The following is a 26,233-nucleotide window of genomic DNA, read 5'->3' as shown; positions in this document are numbered from 1 at the left end:
ATTTCTACCATACTGCAATACTCGGCTTTTTTCATTTCAAAAACTTGTTACCATTGCACATAATGCAAAATATTTCATATCAATAGCAGTATTCACCATCATGAGACCGGTAGTAGTCATGATTTTCATTTGTTCAAGTTGACTCCACTTTTACTCAAAGATCTGTCAGATTTAGCTTTCCCGTTGTCTGGAACTAATTAGTCATTTCAAACCTTAAGATTGTTCAAAAATCCCTCAAAAGGTCGATATGACTGAATTATTGAATTCAAACTGATGAAAGGTTGATCTCCCTTATTTGTTTTAAATATCTTTGCATTTCGTGTGTGTGTGTGCGTGTTTGTGTTTGTTTACTTATTAATCTGAATACCTCATTAGAATGTTCAAGAGAACTATACCTCCTCACAAGGCTTCTAAAGCTTTCCTCCGAGTTCTCTTTTTTCATTTCACATTACCAAAGGCTGTGTGCGTTATTCTGTTAATTTGTTATGTCCATTATGTTATACATTTTCATTGCTTTGTATTTATGCATGGCATATTTCTATGTTTTTATCTTATAAATGAATAAACGAATTGATAAATGAATTGTTATCTTATAAATGAATAAACGAAATGAATGATGAAAATATGTAACATTCAGGGTTCGGTTGAGCCTTTGTACATAACAAATAGTACACTTTGCCTTTTCTTCGATACTATAGGTATATTGTCTGTATTCCGTAGGGGTCTACAATTTACAAGCAGTGCTTCTTAGTAGTCCCTTCCACATTTGTGATTATATAAAAAATGTCACGATATTTTGTTTACATTGTACCGTATTCTGTATTTTACATGTGGTATATGAATAACTGAGTAAATATCTTTAAGACGGTGTCACGTGAAAATGACTTGTGTTCTAGTAAATGGGGAAAATATTATTCCGATCATTTTGCTATTAAAAGTAAGTCAAAATAAATACAGCTCAAGATGCTGACAATGCTACATCACCTCACGGCCTACTCCTCATTGTGTACAACGGTCACCTGTGGTCGTCGCAGCCCATGAGCATCGAAAGAGATCATTTTGGTCGAAGGTCGAAAGTCACATAAACAGCGAGCGTAGAAGAGCGGTGTGTGTGCGTACGCGTGCGTAACTCCTCAAAGATGTACGTACATTGTACGTAGAAGCAACTGTGTTCTCGTGATCATGATGCACGTACGTAGCGCACCACGTAACGACTGAAGATTTGTTGATAATGATCGGAGAACTACTACCATGAATTCATACGTGTTTATATCTCTTTTTCTTGTCACTATAAATTTTCGAATTGGATCACTGTATACCTTGACACCGAAAGTCGATAATGATGTCGTGTACTTCAGCCAAGACTTGTCATATCATCAGAAAACATCACATAGCAGTCTCCCGTACACTCGAACTGCTTACGGTCACAAAGCAGCTGACATGGACGTAGATGTTGGCGAACAGCTTCTTCCCCGGAGCCGTGGGGACGTGGACTCGCAAGCTTCCGCCTCTGGACAGTTCACGCCTAGACGGAGAAATGCTCGTGCCGCTAATGATGGAAATTGCGGGGTTACTGGTGATCAAATCGACAGAATTCATAACAATAAGGTGACCTACTAACAGGAGCATATTGATAGTTTGAAGCTTATCCATGTCATGTGCCTCCTCTCGCGAACTTGATGGAATTTGTTGCAGATCTTGGTTAAATAAATGAACCTAGTTTAGTATTTCTGGATCTGCAGCAAGTGTCGGTAGTCTGGTAGAATGTTATATTTTTAAGAAGGGTCCACTACTAGTACCCTTCTGACCAACTGTTGTCGTTGTTTTTGTTTTTTTAAATCCCAGGTCCTTATGAATTTTTGATATAGGACTACTACTAGTCTAGACTCTATCCCTGAATGTATCAAATGATAGGATTGTTATGTTTTTAAATGTGGCATCATTCACATTTGAAGGTTTGTACAGCACCATCACCTGCTATTTGTTGTTGGAGTAAAAAGTAAAGTCTTGGTTTTGGGTAATCTAATTCAATGCTTCACTTGGCATTTCAGTCTTGCTGTATTTGCAGTAAACATAGTAGGAGTAGGACCAGATGTACTTTATTGCATGCAGTATAACTCACTCCCATACCCATATGGCAAAAGTGTAACTTATTCCACAGAAATCATGAGCTTATTATGTTATTTCTGCCTTGATTTATACATCAAGCTTCATCTACAGGTTGGTGATGTCTTACCTCTGTTATATGAGAAAACAAATGAACAAACAAACCTCAGTTAAACTGGGTAATTCCCAACAAAACAATAACATCTCCATTTACCTGATAGTGATGTCGGTGTTTGGAAGACTGGTATATTCACATATCCATTTTGATGACAGAGGCTGACTTTATTTGTGTTTGTATATTAAATATTCTATGTTAAATAATCACATGATGTGCACTACCCAGCAGCTGATGGGTAATGCTGAATGCCAATGACCAGATGTGTTACATGTTTGTTTAAAAATAGGGCTGAGAGGAATAGTTTGTATTTTAGTAGACAGAAAGATCTGTCTGTCCGGAGGAGTCTTTTATTTTTGCCATTAACGCTCTCCTCCGTATACGGAGGGGATCCGTGAAGCCAGACGCAGTCTCCGCGGAACATTCCCCGACGGACTGATACAGACCGATCTTTCGGTCAAGTATTTTAGTAGCAAAATAAAATCATCCACAAGGCCACACTGCCAAGATCATCCCTGCATCTGTATGCAGCACTTATAGCTGGATGTGAGCAACAGATGTTCCAGTGGGCCATTTTCTGTTATTGTTTATATTATGCATTCCTTCAAATAGACTGTTAATGATGATGGTTGGTACGTTAAAATCATTGAATCTTTGGTCATGTGTGTGTGTGTGGGGGGGGGGGTTGTGGGGTTTAGGGTATGGAGAGAGACATTACAAACTTGGTAAATTAATAAACAGTGAACATTAAGGAAAAGATTTCTGGATAAACTTGACACGAAGGCCATACAAATAAGTTGTATGAGTGCTTGTGTAGAAGACCAATGTCAATTGGACCAATACTCACTCACTTTACCTGCCATGTGAAAGTGAAACTTGACATTATGCCAAAAAGGCTGATAAGGAAGTTTAGTTGTGTATGTTTCTGGAGTTAAACCCACTTCTGATTTCTCAAGAGTATATATGCGTATGTATACAATATATATATATTTTTTTTTTCTTTTTTTTTTTGACTGAGCTGGTATCATTCTGAGGAAGATTCAAATCATATATTGACAGTGTTGTCTTGATATTCAAAAATTAGTGGAAAATCAATGATTTATTATTTCTTTTGAAACCAAATGACCTGACTTATTCCACCCTCTTTACGTCTTATGTAAGCTCTAAATATTGAACTGATATACTTGGATATTATCAGAAATGTAAGGGTTTGTATATTCCTCCTCAACAAAATGTGTTACATGATGAGCATTTTTAAGTACCCCTTTAAGGTTAGATAGGAAAGTACTTCTATTTTTATGTTTATATTACATGCTAACTTTTTTTTTTTTTTTAAAGTAGGTGACATATTCATTTAGGCAACAATTTCTTTGCCTGTCTTGTCTGATCGGACGTAAAAACATCATTTTTATTTGTCACTCTGATACCCTCAATGATAAGACTTGTGTGGCATTAAATGTTATAGGTACTTTATGATGTAATTTCGATATTCCGGTCAATTCTTTTTTTTTCCTTGCAGTTCCACCTCAATGATAGTAACTTCAACCTGGCATTAATATGGACAGGACAGGATAGTAAGGTAAGCAAAGAGATCAACAGTTTATCTGGTATTTCACAGTTTTTAAACCGTTTCTGTAGAAAAAAAAAAATCCTGTTTATGTGTTATCTTATAAACCTGTGCACAGTATAGTTTTTGGTGGATGTGTGTGAGCAGTTAGCAAACTTATTAGTAGGGCAGTTATACATGTACATTGCATTTAGGTGCAACACTTTGCAGCATACTTTCTTCATCATTACACTGAGAACATGCTATTCATAATGTCTTATTTATTCTCAATGGTGATTTGAAATTCAAATAAGGGTGGTTAACTACCCATACTTAAAAAAAAAAAACCCACTACATGTGTATCTGTGCTATTTGAACATCATTATTTTTATTTTCCTTGATTTTCATTAAACTATCATTTAATACCAAACATGTCTGAGGAATATCTGTTTGACATTTCCAACCCCACTGTTCACTTTGAAACAGAATTGTCTGTGGATGACAAATATTCAAAAGATTCTGTAGGGCCTAGTCAAGTAAGAGTGGTTTCATTCTTGTCCAGGTTTGTCCATCTTCTCTCTGTACTCTTGTTTTCTGCAGGAGCTCCTTGCCTTGACAACATTAGAGCTTGGCTTTCTACCAGCGCCATCACACCTGTGGCTGAGGTACGTATGATTACATGCTTCTGTGTTTTTGTTTTATCGCTCTGTGATGAGACTCAATCTTGATGGGTATCATGCCACTTTTGAATTTACCCGTTTAAAACCATCTTCAGTTTACCCTTTTAAAACCATCTTGAGTTACGCTTTCAAAACCATCTTGAGTTTACCCTTTCAAGACTATCCAAAAAAAATCCATGTTTCAAAAAATAATGTAAACAGAGGTTGCTGATGATTAATCTGCATGTATTTAGGTTCACATTGATATCAGTGTTCCATGATAACATTTGACACCTTGAAATCCTTTAACATTCATTATTCAATGTCTGATTCAAGTAAAACATTTGATTACTGTTCTGTTTATTTGTATTGTTTGACTGAAGCCAATTTGAATGTGGAGGTGCATCCTTGTCAGTTTGCATGGCAGTATTGACTTCCTTAGTCTCTAGAGAAGTGATTTAGGTTTATTACTTCCTGTGTCAGGATATTGAATTGGAGTAATTCCTGTTACTACAGGTAGACATCATACCCCCTTTCAGACTAGAGAGCTCTTGTATTGATACATTGTATGGGTATTGGCTGTTTTTATATGTCTGAATGGCTCTATATTGATATGAAATGCGGTAAGTTGATACATCATATGAATATATGTCATAGTTTGAAATGATTGTTTATGCATTTGTTCAGATATACACCGTATATTGATACGATTGTGTCTGAATGCTGTCATATCCATATTTGTCATTATGTAAGTAGGCACAGCTTTTTTGGGAACTACTAAATGAATCCGATGCAATGTAAAACCACAATACGCAAAGCATGCACAAGGTTCCGCTTGCACAAGAGAGCTTCTCATCGAACATTACAGTGCGTGAGGTCTGATGCTATAATAATATAATACAAATTGGGAAGATGTGTTCGAATGGTTTCATAGTAATACGTCGTATAGAATGTATATCCCTACATCGTAGGCATATTAACTTGGGTTGTCTGAAAGTAACAATACTGATAATTACATAGAGAGCTGGAAACAAGAAGACGTAAGGATGTTGTTGGTCCTCTTATTGGCAAAAAGGAAAATACAAAGTGTTAGTGGACTATTCAGTGTATAGAATTCTTAGTCCCTCATATCCATACAGTGACTGTGTGTGCCCTGCATTTGAGCTCAGAGAAATTTAGCTAATTGAGGAACTTTCACTTGAATCAAGAACACACACACAACTGTGTGAGACACAGTTCACACACGGTCAACAGATGGTTTGGTCACACAAATGGGTTTGCCTGCAATAAATGAGCCCCCCCCCCCCCCCCCCCCCATTGCTCGAAGTTGTGCTATGTTGTGAATCTACTAATTAATTGATTGTATGCTACACCTTCAAAGGGTGACAAATTGTCTAGTGCTGTATGTTGACAAGTAAGCAAATGATGAAGAGTAAAATCATGCATAAAAATAGGCTATTTCATAGCAAAGAATTTGTCATGTGGATTTTCACATTTTTCCTATGCGCCAGAATATCCAGTGGAAAGGTGTGTTAATGGGGTATTTCCTCTGCATATGAACATAGTCACAAGAGTTTGTGCTTTACACAGATGGCAGCCATTTTACAAAATAGTAATTGCATCATTTGTACATTTTGTAGACATATATTTTTTTTCCCTCTAGAGTGAAGAGGGTACCAAGAGAATGTATAATAAATGAGTGTCTGCTGGTTAGTGAGTGTTAAGCGGGTTGATGTGTGAAAAATCACAGTGGCATTGTGTACACAGCAAGTCAGTGCAGTGTGCTAGCACTCTGAAGCATTATCGCCCATTTCCTTCACATAGGGTACTAGTATTGTGGTGAAATACATGACTGCTGTACACACATGTCCCAGTGCCACAGTGGATGTATGATCAACAAGTGTTTACTTTCATACACTGCTGATTAATCATGTAGATTTTGTATTGGCTAATTCCATTTTCATTTCTCAATTCACTATCATATCATAAACCACAGGGGAAGGCTTTAATGATTGAAATAAGAGAAGAAAAAATGTTTACTGTAAACGTGGAAATTTTCGCGGTACATTAATTTTCGCGGATTTCGCGCTACGCTCGGCTAGCGCGAATTCAAAAACGCGCGAATATATCTTCACAATTTTCTACGCACATTTTGAACGGGATGAATTGTGTGCGCTTCATCGATGATCCTGCTACGTAGTACAATGTACATGCATGTTTACGCTACTAGTACTGTGCGAAGAGACGATACCCTAGATTGCTGTGTACTGTAGCATGCATGTGTGCACCGCACGCATCGATGCTACAGTCCCCCTAGACTACGGTACTAGAGTCACAGCTGTACTACGTATTTGAGTGCTTGTACTCGCAGTCGAGCCGCTCGCTACGTCGCTTGTCGTACGCTGGCATAGCAAGCTATGTAGCAGAGGCTTTGGATGAAAGCAGTGAATGTGTACTACAGTAAAGTAACCTGCTGCGGAGCGCGAATTTAAGAACCCGCGAATACGTTTTCGAGCCGCTCAGCGCGAAAAATTAATCGCGCGAAAATATTGACGTTTACAGTATAGTAGACTGCACTGTATTATAGTATGTGTACATGTGCTACCGGTACTTGTTTTGTATCTTACGAGTATGTACATTTTCTTTCAGTTTCTGAATTATCTAGCAGAAATAAAACGTAATATATATACGATGTATAATGTATGTGTTGTGCAAGCACTGTGCACTGCTTTTGGGTGTTACCAGTAATCTATATTTTTTTTAGCCATATTTAGTTGAAGTATCCTAGGGCATCTGTTGTCACAGAAGGAAATGTGAGGACAAATCAGCTTGAACAGTGTCAGTGATTTAAAGGACAAGTTCACCTTCATAGACATGTGGGTTGAGTGAATGCAGCAATATTAGTAGAACACATCAGTGAGAGTTTGAGGAAAATCGGACAATCCGTTCAAAAGTTATGAATTTTTGAAGTTTCTGCTCAGTCACGGCTGGATGAAAAGACTACTATAGCTTGTGATGTCACATGAGTACAACGATATAAAGAAAGAATAAAGAAAATTCAACATATTTCCATTTTTCTCGCATAACAAAAGAACACTTGACTTCTCTCTTTCAGAAGGCAGGGGGAATAATATTACCCTTAATCATACGTCAGTAGCAAGTCGAAGAAATGTGCACTTTATTCAAAAAGTAAAGTTTTGTCAAATTCTCTTTTTATTTTCCTGATATAGTTGTACGCATGTGACATCATACACTGTAGTAATCTTCTCTTCCAGCAGTGACTGCGCAGATACTTAAAATATTCGTAACTTTTGAACGGATTGTCCAATTTTCCTCAAACTTTCACTGATGTGTTCTACTAATATTGCTGCATTCTCTCAATCCTTATGTATATGAAGGTGGACTTGTCCTTTAAGTCGTGATTTACATCTCAGAGTATACTGTGTATGTGTGTGTGTGTGTTTGTTTAAATGTGTTTATGTGTAAGTGTGTGTAGAAAGCATGAACTGAAACTTCTATGTAGCTGTAAGATACCCATTACACTAGTGTAGTGCTATGTAATGTACACCAGTGTCGTGCTATGTAATGTACACCAGTAAACATGACTTGATGTTCTCACCAGTCCTTGCCCTGCATTTTGAATTCACTTTTACTTCCTTGTGATGATGCGATATCATTGATTTCATTACTCTTGTGGTCTTGAGTTTCATGTGATCAAACCCAGAACAGGAAAGAGTGCATTACAGGTTTAGATTCATACATGAAATTATTCTGCAACCTCCCAAAATAGCTTAAAAGTAAGATACAAAGCTTTGTTTACATCCATTGATCAATAATAATAATAATAATACATTCTGCTTATATAGCGCATGTTACACTGAAGTCTCTATGCGCTTTACAAAATTTTCTATAATAACAATACAATTAGAAAATACATATGTAATACAATACAACTGACTACAACAACAATAAAGAAATTAAGAAAAATGATCAAAGTATTGATTAAATAAATACGTCTTTAGTTTAGTTTTGAAAGTCTCTTGTGTTGGTGCGGTGCGAACAGAGTTGGGTAAGGTGTTCCATAGGGTGGATGCCATGACAGAAAAGGAACTTGAGCCATAGTATTTAGTGTTGAACATTATATAACAATACACATTTTCTTGTCACTTTTTCCTGATACAAATTTTTTTCAGTCTTAATTTTGTAAGTAGTGGACAAGAAGCAGCACATTTTTATGTCGTCTGTCGTTTTATTTGTCTGTTTGTATGGATGTCAGCTGTTCCTGATAGTGTAAAAAGTATGGAATATTTTGTCAGGTGGAATACCGGTACGCCTGTAGTGTAATGGTAGTGTTTGAAGTAATTTCATCAAGACAGTGTGCGTTGATGTTTTTCCCTGGATACAATGTAGACCTAAATACATGCATTCATCAATGTGGCTTGCAAATTTAAACCACTTGATATTGATGTCTAGTGTGAGCATCTCAAGTTCATGGACATGTTAATGATTCTCTGTGAACATGTTGCTTGCACAGAGGCCTAAGAAATACACGTTTCATATAAAAGCACAAAAATTACAAATTGCAAGAAATCTTTTGGTGTGACTTGATGCATGGTATTAAAAAATTACATACTGCAAGAAATCTGTTCGTTGGACTAACTGCATGGTATGCAGTGGATTTTCAAGTTACATCCAGGTACACGTACAAAGTAAACAATAATATTGGATAGTTGGAATGTATGCATTGTAGTGCAAATTCACATGTGTATGACTCATTTTCTTGGCTCAGAATGAAAAAATTAGTGGTTGTGTTTGCTATTCACATCTAGGGTTCATGAGCTGTCTGAAACAGCATTTCCCCAATGTTTGGAGGAAATCTTAGAATTTTGAGTGTCAATTTTGTTCAGTCTACTGCACTGAATACAAGTGGACAGGAGGGAAACCTGAGATATGGATTGCAAAGACTGGACTATGTTGTGGTTTAGTTAGTAATTAAAAGTAAACAAGTTTGTTATTAGGTTGTTTGTATGTACAGTCATATTGAAAATGATGATATTGATGATTATGATGATAACAAAAATGTCATAATAGTGGTAATAGAACATGTAGTAGTTTTGATAGAATAATAATAATGATAATAATTATGTTAATGATAATTATTATTAGTAGTAGTGGTAATAGTAAGGATAAGGATAACAAGAACTATGATTGTAATCATTTCCATGATTGCTATTATTATAATTGTTATCATCATTGCATTAGTAATTATTATCATGATCATTGTTGTAACAATTTTAATATTCTTCATACTTTTCCATGTTATCATATGATGATTTTGATGATGATTATGAAAAGATAATTGTTAGGAGGTAACAATATTTTATAGTAAATCGTTTTGAACGTTTCGAGCTGCTTACGTGGTACATGTTAGGGATTGCCAATATAGACTGCGTAGTAATTATGATGATAGTGGTTGCATATCATTGAACAACACAAAGCAACACAAAGCACTTACCACATGCCTCAGTTAATTGTGATTGCTTAGGGGCCACAGTGGGTGTATGTTTGAAACAGTTTATTGAGCAGTGTGGTGTAGCTGTGGCGTCATTGTACTTCAAACAATACACAATGAAAGTGAGAGCTGCCAGAAAGGCACTTACAAAGTGTATGTCTGATGTGATGGTACACTTTACACTATCATGGACATCCACTGTAAATGCTATGAAACTGCTGGTTCTTTTTTTTTCTTAGTTCCTTGTGCATGTTGTTTTCATATTAAAATTGTCTATCTGCAAAATGGAAACTTTTGCAAGATTGATTTATCATACACGGTCAGTTTATATTGACTTTGATCATTTGAATGATTTATCAAGTGATAAGAGTATTTTTTACACATTCTTCTAAAATCTCTAAAGAGTGTACTATATGCTGTTATTTCCCACCAGTTCAGCAGAGCACAATAACTTTAATACACACCATGAAATATATATGTACAGTATTAGCTTTTGTTTTGCAGAAAGCAATTTTGATACACAACTCCATGATTTTTTTTTTTTTTTTTTTTACAGTAGAAAGGTGATACTTTCAATTTTGATATAATTCAAACTTGTTCACCCTCTTGTAGCTTGGATTATGGCAAGACCTTCAGCAACATAGACTCAAGGATCGATGGCGCCATCATACGTGCTGATAATGGGATCTTCAAGAGTCCCCTGGACCCAGGCAGGGTGAGACACTCTGATATGATAGAGTCTTCCATTTCATAGAGCTAGTGCTCCATGAAGTGAATTTTAGATCTGGCTATTGAGTCAATATTTTTGTGTGAGAGCTGTGTTCTGCATGGAAAATGTATTTGTAATGTACTAAGAACAGGAAATGTGCAAATCTAATTTGTGAAGAACAGTTAAATTTTGATGTGTGAGTTGTGTCTCATCATTCAATTTGTAGACATTTTTAACATTTGCAATCACTTTGACAGCATACAGTGTAAATACCAAGAGCCTTGTCAGTCGAAATCATTCATTCAGTTGCAATAAGTCTTGTCAGTGTTTTTAATAGTGGAATTGCCTTGTGCCTGAAATTGATCTGTGGAGATACAATGTACTTGGAAGTAAACTTTGTGTTCTTCATTTGTTTCAATGTCTGATTGAATATCATCCAATCAGTCTTACTTGATATTGTGAAGTAATCTCTAATCCTCTATATTAACAGTACTATGAGCCTTAAAAGTTTTATGCTTGCAAATTTTTGTTAATCAATTGTCTTTACACAATGTCTTTTTTCTTTGACTTTATTAGATAATCCTTGTCTCCTACAAGTACGACATGGACGTGTTTCGGTCTGATCTGTTCATCTCAAAGGACGGGGCTCGCTCCTTCCAGAAAGTATCTGTGGATTTCTATCCTGAGGGCAAGGTTGCCTTTCACCCAACCAACCCAGATGTGCTTTTTGTCAGGGCACCGAGAGATGAGGTAAAGTAGCTGAGATTTACAGCAGTTAGCCAGATAGTATAATAATACTAATGATGAAGGCAATGATGATCATGATAGTAATAATGATACTACTACTATTACTACTGTTACTACTTAAAATAATCACAATTATGATACTAAAGACATCAGCAATGGAGCTGAACATTAATTTGCATGGCATATGTCACTGCTATTAAGGAAGTCCCTTTATTTATATTCTAAAGAGAATAAAAATGTTAAAGAAAGATAGCACAAACAATCAAGTATTGGTGTCAAGACCAGTTACTTTCCATTACAATCTAGGAATGTAGTGATTAATTTCCATTGCATGAGCAGTTTTGCTTCTGAGGATAATGACATTAATCAGAATGATAATTTTGATGTTACCTAGTTTGCCTCTCTTGTCAAATCCCTTTATCACATCCCTCGTCTATTATCTTCATGTCTTTCTTCTCCCTAACTTCTATCCTTTTTGTCTCCTCATCTTCCTTTCTCTTCCTCCTTCAATCAATCAATCAATCAATCAATCAATCAATCAATCAATCAATCAATCAATCCTCCTTCCTTTCTTCTTTCCAACTTCCCTCCTTCCCATCTCACCTCTGTCCATCCCTCCCTCTGTCCATCTCTACCTTCAAACTGACCAGATGAAATTGTGGCTGTCCCGAGACTTTGGAGTCACCTGGCGTATGTTGAAGTCCCACGTTGAGCAGGCTGCCTGGGCCACTAAGGAGATGCAGTTTGAGGATCTTCTCTTCATTCTGCAGTACAAAGATTCAGGTTAGTGGTGGGCACAGGAGAAATCAGCCTCTGTCTTGACAGTTGTGTTCCTGACCTCATTGGAATGACGCTGACATTCTTGCAATTGATGGACAAATTTGCCCAACATCGACGTAAATAAGCACTGAATTGATCAGTGTTTTAGTTGTAGCCATGACAAAAGATATGGGCATGCATACTCGAGCAGGATTTGAATCAACCACCTTCTGATCACTGGACAGGCGATCTACTAGACCACCTTGTTTCAGCCCGAAAGCCAGTGCTACAGTTCTAAGTCCTATAGCATGCAGCGGGTACTGCACAGTAGAGAGTGCTCTTGACTCTTTTGTATCAAGAGATGCTGGGTTTCAATCCTGTCCTGTACAAACTTTTTTTTTTTTTTGCCAGTAAAATGCTTTGTGGTGCACTTCATGGTCAGTAAGTATAAATTGGTATCTTATTGTTATCTTATAATCTTATTGCCATGTTTAATCATTCTTGAGTAATAATGATGGCAGGACCCTCATAAAAGGAGAAGAAAACACTGCCAAGGCCAAATAGGCTATCCTGGATATCAAATGAGTATTGATTTTGTCTTGAGCTGACAAGGAGGTATGATTGTTCAAAAATAGAAATGATTGGATGTTCAGAGAATATTTTCATTTCTCGCATTTAATTGTGTAGTCAAGAGCAGGCATTACAGCCATCTCTCATTTACCAGTCAGACAGGTGCCTTCAGATGGAGAATGCATTGATACTCTAACCCAAACTCTGAAAATGTGGAATTGAGTCTTTATGTAGATTTGTGGCAGATTTCTTTTTTTCAGAAACAATCTCTCTTATGTCTTAAGATGGTGTTTGGAAACATCTTGTGTTATTTGTGCCATTTTCTCAGTGTAATGATAAATGATATTGATGTGATGATGCTGTAATGTTAGCTTAGTGTCACAGTGCAAAGTCTTGATCATAAATCCTGCTGGATTGTGTGATGTGCAGATTTACCCTTTAGAAGCTTTTCTCTTTTCATAGGAGAGACTCTCCAGCTGATGAGAACAGCCAACTTTGGTAGCTCCTATACAAGTAAGTACAACTGTGTCGGCCAGTGAAGGCAAAACGTCCATTCATGTGTTCTATAAAGCAACTAGCAATGATACCAAAAAAAAAAAAAATATATAAGCAACCTTTGATTTCCATATTGTGTGTAGCAGAACAAGATTCATTATAAGCTTTACCTCCATATATATGTAAAATGCAATCTTGTTTACATTTGAAGTATTCTTATCTTTGAACAAAAATACCCAAAAGGTGTCTGGTCCAACTTACCATATATCTACAAGTACCCATATGTCGGTTTAGTTTAAGTACTGTAGTCCACATGGTACCTTTCTATTCTAAAATATTTTGTGCTGTTTCTTGCGACAAATTGGAGCATTGTTGTGCGAAGAAATGGCCCACATCTTGTGATTAAACAACAACAACAACAGCAGCAGCAGCAGCAACAACAACAACAACAACAACAACAACATAAAAAATCATATTCCCAGTAGGTTTTTTTTTCTGTCCAGAAATATTGTGATTTTGAAAACTTTGCACAATCCATTTCATGTTTTTTTCTCCAAATCGCTGCTCTCAATATTGTGTGCAAATTGAGGTACATGTATACACTAACTCCTTGAACCCCAGCTTTCAGCTTGTGAAACTTGGAATGTTTTTCTCTCTTTGGAAGAAGAGAAGTATGTTTTAACAGGAAGTTTGTTTGTTTGTTTGTTTGTTTGTTTTTTCAAATTTGCGATGTTCTAACTGTCTCATTGAACTTTACAAGGGGTACATGATTGTATACTTGTCTTTCTTAGCTCTTCAAAAAGGGGTGCGAAACTTTGGTATTCAAGGAAATTTCATCTATGCTGCTGTGGATTCAGAGGAAGTAAGTAAAGGAGATATCCAGTTTATGCTGCACAGAAATATGTCTAGAGGGAATGATGTAAATGATAATGGCGTCAATTATGATGATTAAGATTAAAGATGAAAATGACTGTCATGATCGCTGTAAACTGTAATTTCAGTTTGTACAACATTTTGACCAATGTCACACGGCTAAATACGTTACTGTCATGCAGTAATCCTTGTAAGGAGTCTTACGGTGAAATCATATGGGTCACAAGCATTTGCGTGTCGCATGCTTTTACATAGACTTGTCTTGCATTCATTGGAATACTTACTTCTTTTTGAAACATGACTCAATCTATTAGCTCAGCTCCTAGTTCATAGAATGATCAATAACTCAATTGATTGAATGGATGAGTCAAAGCTTGATTAATGTATGTGTGTCTTATAAAAGTATGTAATTATTTGCTTATTTATTTCTTAATTTTTTATGTGTATATTAATGTGTTTATTCATCAAAATGTATGTGTGCACTTTATTTTTGTATTTATTTATTTGATATGATATTCATTTTTTTCTTTGTTAATAATAATCTAACCATTTTTTTTCTTGTTTTTTTTAAAGAATCCATCAGAGCAGCATCTTCTCCATGTGTCTAATGACCAGGGAAATACTTGGCAGCCAACTCAACTCCCTGCCATTACTAGTGACAGGGTAAGCTAAATATGGCTTCACCTAATCGTTTGTAGTTTATCAGTTAATTAACAATTACTCTCTTAACACGTCATGTGGTGAGAGGCAGAGGAACAATTGTTGCAGTATATTCGAAGCGAGTGATTCCCTACCTCTATTCCCGACTACGTCGGAAAGTGTTCTTCTTCTGTGATTAAGGCTGCGAATTAAAATGAAACATTACTTACATGACATCCTACCAGTCATTTTTAGTAGAAATGTAAAGCAGCAATTCAATAATAATTACCTTTACAGATGATGAAATTTGTAGTCCATGTCATTTACTTTGTTGTTTTCAGGCTTCTGTTTTATCATTGCTCTGACTCATCAAGATAATGGGTGCTATCAGATTTGTAGACCTTTCAAAGTTATAATGACCACAGATAAGATGTTTATTCAAATTGATATTCACTGTACTCATATCTTTTTATATCCTGCCTTGTTCATTTTCATTTTTTTTTATTGTAAGATAAATGTGTTGTGTAAGAGCTTTGAACAATTATCAATCTTTGAATATTGCTGACTGTGGCATGCAAACAGTCATATTCCTTGTGACATATTTCATCAACTATAGTATGGATTGACATACATGAAATGAAATGAGCTGAAACACAAGATTTGTGGGTTTGAATGCATATTTACCATAACTGTCTGAGTATATGGGCCCTTTTTGTTTAAGTACAAATAAGATGATGATATCAAATTTACTCAGTGACCTTGATATTGTTTTGCCAGATGATAGTAAATACCTCATATGCACAAATTATGCTGGTACTGACTAATTTAAGTGAAAAGTGAGAATATGGTTCGAAGACCGTATGGTGGATGTGGTTACTCTCTTCAAATCATATCATATGCTATTAATCTTGCAGTCTAGCGTTAATGTCCCACAAGCTGACAAGATTGGAATAATGTCAAACATTACATTCCTTTATATAGTAAACCCAGTGATTACACAGGCTGTGCCCTACCCCCCCCCCAAAAAAAAAACAACAAAACAAAACAAAAACAAAAACAAAAACAAGAGAAGAAGAATAGTCCGTACATTCTCACCACACATATATATTTGTCTTTGTTTCAAAAGTTAAATTACATGATTTGTCTTTCATTTGGATATTTTCATTTGATATCATTCATATCCGTATGTTATTTTCTTCCAATGTTATTTCTGTCCTAAACAGTGAAAGTTTTTTTTACACTGTTTTATATTCATTCAGTTCTTTTCGGTGCTGGACATGAGTGAAGGGTTGATATTCATGCATGTGGATGATCCAGGAAGTAAGTACATGGCATCTGAGCTGGGCAGTCATATATTGGTGTTCACTAACTGATTTTGTTGTTGTTGTGATAATCCTGTTGTTTTCCTTTATGATTGATGATCAAGGTTTTCAGATTAAATACAAAAAGTGTATTTTTCAAAATATTTTTCAAAATGATGTGTTTCTCCAACATTCTACTTTTGCCAGTGCTAACTGGGAATAACTGTGGGAATATTAACTGGATGCTTTAAATTCCATATCATGTGATTGGTATCGCTTTGGACTGTGTTGTTGAATTATTGTAATTCAATTCAATTCAAGTCAAGTCAATTCAGTTCATTTCAATTCAATTTAATTCAGTTTAATTCAATTCAATTCAATTTGTTACTGACCAGACACAGGTACAGGGACAATCTACACCTCAGCCTCAGATGGAATCGTCTTCTCAGAAAGTCTGCAAAGACACTTGGTATGTGAACTCTGAAATAGTGCTTGCCATAATCGTGATTTCGCTTGATAGTTCTTGACTCCAAGTCGATTGCTTGTAGTGAAAAAAAAAAAAAAAATTATGTGTATGAGATGAATTTTCTGTAGCCATATGTCATATAAAAAGTTTTTGTTGCTTTATGATATTCATTCATCATATAATTTTTGTTTGTGTTTTACCGTTAAATGTATTTCTGTGTTTAATAAAAATCTGCATCAGTTTTGGACTGATGAAAGTCTAGCTGAGATATGGCTTATTGCAAAACTAAAACAGGTATGGCAGCCAAAGATATGGATATATACATGTATACAAACTATTTTGAAGCAGTGTTGTACTCCTGAGACAACAGAATAGCAGTCATTGATGTAATGAATGTATATAAGTTAATGCAACAAAATGAAGAGATGCTAGAAAAACACAAAGAGCAGTGTAAATGCAAATTAAATAAAGTCCAGAGCTATAATGAATCTTTGTAGTCACACATACCTTGTTTGTCCATGTCGTTGTCTCAGTTTCCGAATGGGGGCCAGATCACAGACTTCTATCGGGTGGAGTCGATGCGAGGGGTGTATTTCGCCAGCCAGATCCACCCTGACTCTACCATCCACACCATGATAACCTATGATAGGGGTGGTATCTGGACCAAGATCAGACAACCCAAGGATGTCCAATGCAATGACCAAGGGGTGAGTAGACTGCAGGGGGCCTTCAGAGATGGGTCGTTGTACTCTCTAGTCTTTACAAGTGAACTCTTTCATCACCATCTGCCAAAAGTTTGTACGTCTCGTCACTGGTTCTTTGAGGCGGTGGTTCTAGGAGAGGAGACAGAAACAAATATTGAAGAAGCAGTTTGATTGTGCCTGTCTTCTATATCATGTATGGATGATTTCTTCCCATTTATTTTTTCCACATATTCTTACTCTCATTGTCTCCCAACATATCTTATTAACAATCAAATTTTACTGTGGAAACTTTCTGCTTCTGCAGTACTGATAAAACTGCCAATGGATGTTGGGGCATGGTGTATCCAAAGCTTTGAATCATCTCCACGTATTGCTGACTTTTCAAATTTTTTTTAGTTTAAGATGGCAAATATTCTACAACTGGGAGCACAGTCAGCAAATAGGTAGTGGTTGTGCCTTCTCTAAAGTAGGCATGAAAGTAAAGTTATGCAATATTCTTGTTGAGATATTTCGTTGAGTGTAATTCATGTTCGTGCACAATATAGATAGTACCTTTAATAGCCAACCTAACATACAAACTTCTTGCTTCTTATTCTCTTTGCATGATAATCTAAGTTTAATGTCAAAGGATCTTTGCTTTCTATGAAAGATCAGCGTGTTGTCACTAGATATAAGGAATTGTAATTTTATTTATTTCATTAATGCATTCAAATGGGATTACAATGATATGGGACCATCCTATGTGATTCTAAGAACTTGTCTCCAGAGTGAATGGTGGTTTTTATGATGAACTGTTTATTCTTTGTCGAACGTGATGGTGGCCCTGAAAAGGACCTATTTTCTCCGAGGACTTAGGGTTAGGGTCAGGGTTGTGATTTCATGGGAGCAATAGTCACAGGAGCAAATGTCATGGAACCAGAGAATGCACAGGAAAGTTTAGGGAAACGGTAGAGTGATTGAATTGTATAATGTATGGAATGCTAATTGTGTACATAGTATGATGTCACAGCAGTAAAACAATACAGGTTGGATGGCATCTTAAAAAACAATTTGTTTGTTTTGTGAAGTGCACCTTTTCTATTCAAGATCAAATGTCAAGAATGAAGATTACCTTTTGACACAGACATTAAAATTCATGGTATGTTATGTAAGTAATAGACATGAAAGTCTGGTAAAAAGTAGAAACCGATCTTGACCACTTTGTCCACCAGGTATGCAGCCTTCAAATCCACAACCGATACAGTCAGCTGAAAGGGATCCACTTTCCCTCAGGTCCTATCAGTCATAGTACAGCCACCGGTCTTATTATAGCTCATGGTAAGTGTCATATTTTTGAGAGAACTCACTCAGGTACAGACAAGGTGACACTGGATAATAAAGTTCTATTACTGTATACGCAGCACATTTTGCATTATGTTTTCATTTCTGTTTTCAAAAATTTGTGAGTCAACTGATATTCATTAAAATAACAGAAATGTGCTGAATATCGTCAACAAGATGAGAAATGACAAACAAAATATATGTTGTATAAGATATCATAAACGGTCAAAGCGTTTTTGTGTTTGAGATGTTACAGAAAAAGAAAGAAACAGAAAGTAGTAATTTCAGCTATCACATTGTCAGGTTGTCACAAATAAAGTTTCATTGCACACCTCCAATTGTGGTCATATAATAAATGAATCTTTTCCCTCATTTGCACCCTCTTTAGTTTCGGAAGATGATTGAAGCAAAATGCTATTTCCTCATTTGACAGTAAGTCAGTATTTCTCAAGTTATTCTGCAGAACTCGAAAATGATGTAAACTACTGTGAATCTCACAAATGATCGTCATGTGAGTGATTTTCTAAACTACTGGATGATTTTTGTTTTGCAGCCACCGTAGCCAATGGATTGGAGGTGAGAGAACCCGATGTGTACGTGTCAAGTGATGGAGGCTACAACTGGCGACTCGCCCTCCTGGGGCCGCATCATTATGCCATCACCAACAGCGGTGGATTAATGGTTGCTATTCCCACATCTGACCCTGCAACGGACACCATCAAGTAATGCTCCATTCATTCATCCTTACACCAGCGATTATGTCACTTCATATAAATGACAGAGTAATTTTTGAGACTAGAAATATAATCATTTATACTGCACAGTGCACAGTTTTTAAATTGTATCAGAAACTTGTTCGTTTTGTTGTTGTTGTTGAAAGAATCCAATTGTTTTGCATTATTCCATCAAAGTTGTACTACAGCAACATGGCATGTTATCAAGGGCTTACAACAAGATCACAATTTGAGCAAAGTGTTAAGAATGTCAGCTTGTGAATACGTAAAGACTCTGTGGTTATATATGATTTGACAAGAATCTTGTGTGAGTAGACATTTGCACAAATGAACCTGTTCTGTTTTCTTTTTTGAGGAAGCGGTCGCTCTCATATTTTTCAAAGTAACAAATGCATACCCAAGTCTGTCAAAACTCAACAATAGCTGTGATCACACTTGCAAAAGATCATGAAGTTTGTAATCTTTTGCCAGTGTGAATACTAGAAACTGAAACTTAGCGAAGTTTGTCACGTAACAAGTCCATACCACCTGTTTGCAGGCTGTGCCTCTAAAGTGTGTGGTTGTTGTGATGGACAGGAGTGTATTGTTACATCACAGTCATCAGTTGTCAGACGGTGCACCCTTTCTTCTTTCTTGCACAAGTGCATTTATAAGTGACCCAAACTTCTTGATCCAAAGATCAAGAAATGTAAATGAATGACAATAAGAACAATGTGACCATGGCTAATGCAAGCTGATGCTTTTCTCCATCTTTTAAGATAAAAAGTTTAAGGGATGTGCCTTGGACATGATCAGCATCTGATACGTAATATTTTTCCAGGATTCTCAAGACCACACACATTTCTCCCAACAATGTGCAGGTTTTCCTATGATGAGGGCCAGTGCTGGAACTCATACACATTTAGTGATGAGCCGGTGACAGTGACTGGACTCCTACCGGAACCCAGTCGCAAGTCCCTCAATATCAGCATCTGGGGTTACGGAGTGGACACGGAGTGGAGATCCTTCATGATTGACTTCAGCTCCATCCTAGGGAGAGAATGTGAGTAGAGAGAGATAGATACCGGTAGTGTAAGTAGAGAGTAAGAAAAAGTGAGTAGAGGGTGAAAGAATGTGAGTTGAGAAAGAGAGTGTGTGTTTGAGTAGAGTGTGAGTAGAGAGTGTGAAAGTGAGTAGAGGGTGAACAAGTGTTAATGGAGAGTGAGAGTGTGAGTAGAGTGTGAGTAGAGAGTGTGAGAGAGTGTTTGTAGAGAGTGAGCAGTGAGTGTGAAAGTGTGAGCAGAGGGTGCAAGAGTGTGAGTAGAAAGTGAAAGGGTGAGTAGAGAGTGAGAGTGGAGAATGATAGACCGTAAGCAGAGAGTGAGAGAGGGTGAGTTCAGAGCAAGAGAGAGTGTGAACGGAGAATGAGAGATTGTGAGTAGGGAATGAGAGAGTCGTGTCTTTTTTTTTTTCTTTCCAAATTATACAGTGGACTCCCATTATAACAAAGCCTTGGGAGTGTTAGTTTTTCTTTCACTATACCAAACTTTTGTTATAACCGAACAAATAAACAATAAAAATCATAGAGCGAAAAATGTTGTGGCCTGAATTTTTGCTTTGTTGTAACCAGAATTTCATTGTAACCATGTTTGTTATCATGGGAGTGCACTGTACATGTATATAGCAGCAGTTTTCAGGGGCTGTCTAGCCTGTGATACACTACTAGTATGTATGAGACTCTGAATGTCATTCCTGTACTTTCTTTATACCTATTTCTGGGAAGGTTTTGATTTGTTTGTTTGTTTCTATATTTCTGACCTGTAATTGTGTACATCTCACTGTTACCTACATATGTACAAATTCTACCTTGATATTTTCTTTGGTCATCAGGCACCGACCAAGACTTTGTGGAGTGGAAGCCACACGAAGACAATGATTACGCAGGGTGTCTGCTGGGCCTCAAGGAGTCCTTTCGAAGGGTGCGGCCAGACGCCCTCTGCCGAGTCAACTTCAACTTTGAGCAGGTGGCGGTGTCCACTGAGCACTGCACATGTCAGAAGGCTGACTATGAATGGTGAGTCTGATCGGGAGTGCAGGGGAAAAAAATCTTTCAAACTTCAGATAACTCATGATAACTTTATGATATTTCATCTTCGTCTGAGGTTCCATTGGTTGTTTTAAATATCTTGCATTATGAAGAACACAAGGAAAGGAAATGATAAAGTGGTCTATAAACTTTATTCTGCAGTGTGTCATAAATAAAACCAAACATATTTATAGTTTGATGTGAGTGTGAAACATTTGTGATCATGAATTAAAGTTATCCTAAGACTGGTCAAGGAATGAAGAGTTTTCTGAAACTGTATTTGTTTATTGGGTGATTAGTCCACCTTCAATGTGTCTCTTTCCTTTGACGTTGTCTACAGTGACTTTGGCTTCTACCGACCCAATGGTAGTGAGGACTGTGTTCGGAGTCCAGACATGGAGGCCGCTGAGCTGGAGTACTGTGAGAATGGCCACGAAGAGGAGCTCAGCTCCTGGGGGTGAGGGATGAAATCCATTCTTTCTACCTCAAGCCAGTCCCTTAGAGATGATTAGTGATACTCTGGACTTCATTAGATGGATACTGCTCTAAAACAACCTTTGTAGAGATGTGTGAAGGAGAGCTCCATGGCATTTGCTCTAGTGACAATTACTCCCATGAAATATCTGCATGCTAAGCCAAACATAAATTCTACCCCCAAACATAACCCTAATCCTAATCCTCACATTAAACTAAGCCTTAAACCCTATCACAACCCTGACCCCAAGTCCTTTGAGAAAATAAGACCAGAGCAGCTGTAACAGGAGTAAATGTCATGTCACCCTAAAGGAGATGACCAGTTTTCTTGTGAATTAGTGTAATGTAAGATTCTTTTCTTTCACACAATTGCTGTAGTCAGTTTTAAAGAACAAACGACTTTCAGATATTTTTCTCATGGCAAATGTGCAGTTCGCAAAAACCCATTTTGAAGGTCATAGACAATCTTGAGCTGTAATTCCAGTGAGTGTGGAATAGACACAAGTTGACTTCTCTATTATAGGTGATCAGCATGTTTGTTTGTTTGTTTTGGTTGGTTGGTTTTTTGTTTTTGTTTGTTTGCTTGGTTTATTTGTTTATTTCATTATCTTTTTTGCTTTTTATTGCTACGAACAACAACTATTGTTGTGGAATGACAAGTACATGGAAGTTTTTTTGTTTGTTTGTTTTTTACATCAAATACTCAAAGCCAATATGAAGGCAAGAGAAAAAAGGGTGAAAGTTTCGGATCCATATCTATTTCTTGCTTTTATCATTTCATGAGACTACATGTTACTTTAGATTGTCATTATTTTATGAAAAATATCACATAATATGCAAGCCAACATTCAGAGATGCTACAGTTACTCAAAGGTTGTGAAAATATCAGCATTTCACTTTTTTATCATCAAAATACAAAGTATTCCACATTTGAAAGTCACAGTACAACACTACCTTTTAACTGAATGGCTCGACACCAGCTAGTGACACACACAAGGTAGAATGTTATTACAAGTAGAAAGGAAATGAATTGATTATATGTACCGTACCTTGTGGTTCTTGTTTTAAATTTGGCCATGAAAAAAGACTCATTTTTTATAGACGATATTTCATGTGATTATTTTCTATGTCCATAGATACCGTAAGATCCCAGGAGATGTTTGTGAAGGAGGTTATCAGCCACAGAGGAATGTTGAGCAGCTGAAGGCAAAGTGTGAGGGTGGAACCAGCTCCAAGGTGAGTGGAGTTAACAACTTAACTCAGTTGTCATGAAAAATGGACGACTTTGATCTAAAAATGGCCCACCTTGAAATGGCAGTGCTAGGGCTCGTTACAAATATGTATATTTTTTGTTCCATTACAAATAAAGGAAACATTGCAAACATTGCTGTATTCTGAACGTTCCAGATGTTTCTTATTGATATTCATTTCCTTATGAACCAAATACCATGAGGGTGATGCAAGAAGTTGTGATTTCAGCATGCCATCAGAACAAATAAAAACTGATGCTTGCAATGTAGGGATGTTGTAGTGTAATAGATGAGGCTCTTCACTTTCAGTAGAAGGTCCCGAGATTAAATCCAGCCAAGTGTGGAATCCTTGGACAAGGTGTTTTTACTTACAGTGTCGCGTCTGACCCAGGTGTGTAAATGGGTACCTGACAGTCCTGGGGTATTAGTAATGGCAGGGCCTTCTTGTACAGCGGCATTATCACCGAAGAAGTTTTCATAGAAAAATAAGACCATAATTATTATCTATTAGATTATAATCATATTATTATTATTGTTTTTGTTGTTGTTGTTATCATTGTTGTTGTTGTTGTTGTTGTTGTTGTTGTTGTTGTTGTTGTTGTTGTTGTTGTTGTTGTTGTTGTTGTTGTTGTTGTTGTTGTTGTTGTTGTTGTTGTTGTTGTTGTTGTTACTCCTTGAAGTACAGTCCTAATGACACGAGTGAGAAAACTTGAATGTCTTGTGTTTTCAGAAGCACAAAGCTGCCGTTGGCGTCCTAATCACCTTCCTGGTACTGGCTGTACTGGTCATCGCCTTCATTGTCTACAGGAAACAGAAGTGGTCATGTGTCCAGCAAAGGTCAGTCTCAAGAGTCTCTTTGGTCATTTCACTACAGACATGATATGTTTGGTGTGCTTGAAGCTTTTGTGTGCCATAAAAGTCTGATAATTATCTCATTAAAAAAAAACAGAAGGGAGGTAAAATCTGCTATTCTGGAAATGTTAGTACATTCCATTCACTCAGTGAAAATAAGAACATCACAGCTAAGAAAGACAGAAATAAAATACACATTTGTCATCAGGGTTTTCTCTTTTGTATTGTACTTGTTATTTCTGTGTTTGCTTTTTCATTTGTTTGTTTGACTTTCGGTATTTTTTATTTTTCATTTTCTCTTAGTCTTGTTTTTGGGCAGCATTTTTTAGTAATTGGTAAAAGATCCCAGGTGTATGTATGCTTGTATAAGATGATGCAAGGAGTGTAGTACATGAAAGCAACTTTGTTTGGTTGATTGATCTGACCCCCAGGATGAGGGCCTACCAGTACTCACAGCTCAGTCAAGGAGACAGCTTCGACAGCAAGGCTTTGGACATTGTAGACACCATGCCAGGTTACCATGACGACTCAGATGAGGTATGAAATACGACATGATAATTGATAGGCATGATGTTAGTCTTGTAACAGTATTTCTATCTTTTTTCAGGACGAACATTTCTCTTCCTATCAACTTTAAAAAATCAAAAGGCATTCTGTCATCACTGTTTAATTCTTCTTTTCTCTTTTTAGTTACAAAAGAATATATTCCGGAAATTGAATTGATGCTTTTTTATTTTCTTCATTTCCAAGACTGAATACCCTTCAAGTATAGGGGCCAATGTTTTCTTCTCCTGCTACGCATACTGAAAAGTGAAAATGGAATTGAGCTTGGAAAACAAAAACAAAAAAACAACAACAAAGAAGATTAAATTGAATTAAATGGCAACCCAGCAAAAGAGTGACACAAAATTTTGTTGGTGTTCTATAACACTATTTCAGTAACTTGCTCCGATTAACCAGCATACAGACTAAATGTAGTGATGCATCAATTTGTCTAATTTCTCCTGTTTTGTGACATTTTTTTTTCTCTCTTTTTTCTTTTAACCAGGACATGTTGGACTGATCCCTGAGGAGAAAAGTGGGAGCAAAGTTTCTCCCAAACGTCGAAGTGTTCAACAGTAATAAGTGAAAGGAATATAAGATATGTCCTTGTGAAACAGTGCCTTTATTAATGTAAGTCATACTTAGTATGCTGGAATCTTACCAAACAAAATCACCCCGAGGGAAATAAACTTTGCCTCAGCCAAAGTTTGGGACAACTGGTATCCCTTTGAACTGTGTCTTACAAGTCTCCAACTGGGAACAATTTGTCTTCTGTTCCACCGAAAGCAGTGGCTTTTTTTTTCCCTTTCTACAGCGTTCTTACTTTATCACTGGATGTTTATCTGACTAGACTGTAGACTGTAGACTTCAAGCTTGAAATGAATGCTGAATAGCATGCAATTTGCTGTGATGCATATTATTGTTCATTTTTTGTCGACAGATTTTGTTTCATACTGTGAATGAAAATATGTTAGCTATAGAAATTTTCTTGTCTGTCAATCAGTTGGATCTGATGATGTCAAAACAAATTAATGTCATTGGTAGCAACACTTGGAAATGTTAACAGAAATGCTAGATATAAGATTCTGAAGGGACGTTTACCCAGATACAAAATGCTTTTCACTTGTTTGCAAACTGAAACAATGTCATAAAGCTTGTCAGATTATTTCTTTTATATATGTGATATCAACAATTTGCATGATAATTTTCCATCACTTGTTAATTTGTACTTCTTCACAGCTTTGTTTTGCTAGTAAGGGCATTCATACTGTAACTATCCCAGCATCTTCATTTGTGATTATTTTGATTATTTTGACTTGGATGATGACTGAAGATTAATTTGCCCAGGACTCAGTCTACTTTATATGTAATCTCTGCTGTCAAAGGAGTAAAAAAAATCTGCTTGACAGTTTGTTCGAAGAATGGAGACATTTTCTCAAAACATGAATTTATGTTTAATATTCTTATGAAGAAATTGTTTTGTTTTGGGGAAAATTGGACAGAGCATCTAAATTGTGCATTAAACTTTTGTAATTTTTTTTTTTCATTCATAGTGCAGTATCTATTTGTAATGATATCTAGGTCTTTCAAATGTAAATTTTGTCGGTGATTACTTTATAGTTCTAGAATTCGTGGAGGGAAATGTGAAGTCACAAGTGATAATGATTTCTTATCAAACATTTTCCATGAAGAGATATCAGAAAACGGTGAACGCTACTTCTGTGATTAAATTTTCACCTTCGGATAGTGGAATATTACGGTGTGTGCAGCATGATATACATCAGATATCTTTTA

The 26,233-nt window shown here is 36.5% G+C and overlaps 1 protein-coding gene across 1 annotated transcript; it reads left to right on the top strand.

Annotated features, from left to right (window-relative positions):
* Nucleotides 1-1,249: 1,249 nt before the first annotated feature.
* Nucleotides 1,250-26,233, top strand: LOC139719098 (sortilin-like). The gene is made up of 21 exons (XM_071630533.1): nt 1,250-1,608; nt 3,741-3,800; nt 4,368-4,432; nt 10,551-10,653; nt 11,224-11,397; nt 12,045-12,177; nt 13,189-13,236; nt 14,010-14,137; nt 14,677-14,754; nt 15,990-16,050; nt 16,427-16,500; nt 17,031-17,204; nt 18,413-18,518; nt 19,075-19,243; nt 20,116-20,297; nt 21,125-21,308; nt 21,661-21,777; nt 22,931-23,030; nt 23,775-23,881; nt 24,328-24,433; nt 24,945-26,233. The coding sequence occupies exons 1-21, from the start codon at nt 1,252-1,254 to the stop codon at nt 24,957-24,959; spliced, it is 2,541 nt and encodes an 846-aa protein (XP_071486634.1). The 5' UTR covers nt 1,250-1,251; the 3' UTR covers nt 24,960-26,233.

Source organism: Diadema antillarum, unplaced genomic scaffold (genome assembly GCF_040938485.1).
Source record: "Diadema antillarum isolate AM-2024a unplaced genomic scaffold, OU_Dant_1.0 scf00000104, whole genome shotgun sequence".
NCBI classification, from domain to species: Eukaryota; Metazoa; Echinodermata; class Echinoidea; order Diadematoida; family Diadematidae; genus Diadema; species Diadema antillarum.
Note: the sequence above shows the minus strand (reverse complement) of the source record. Positions and strands in the feature narration are given on the sequence as shown.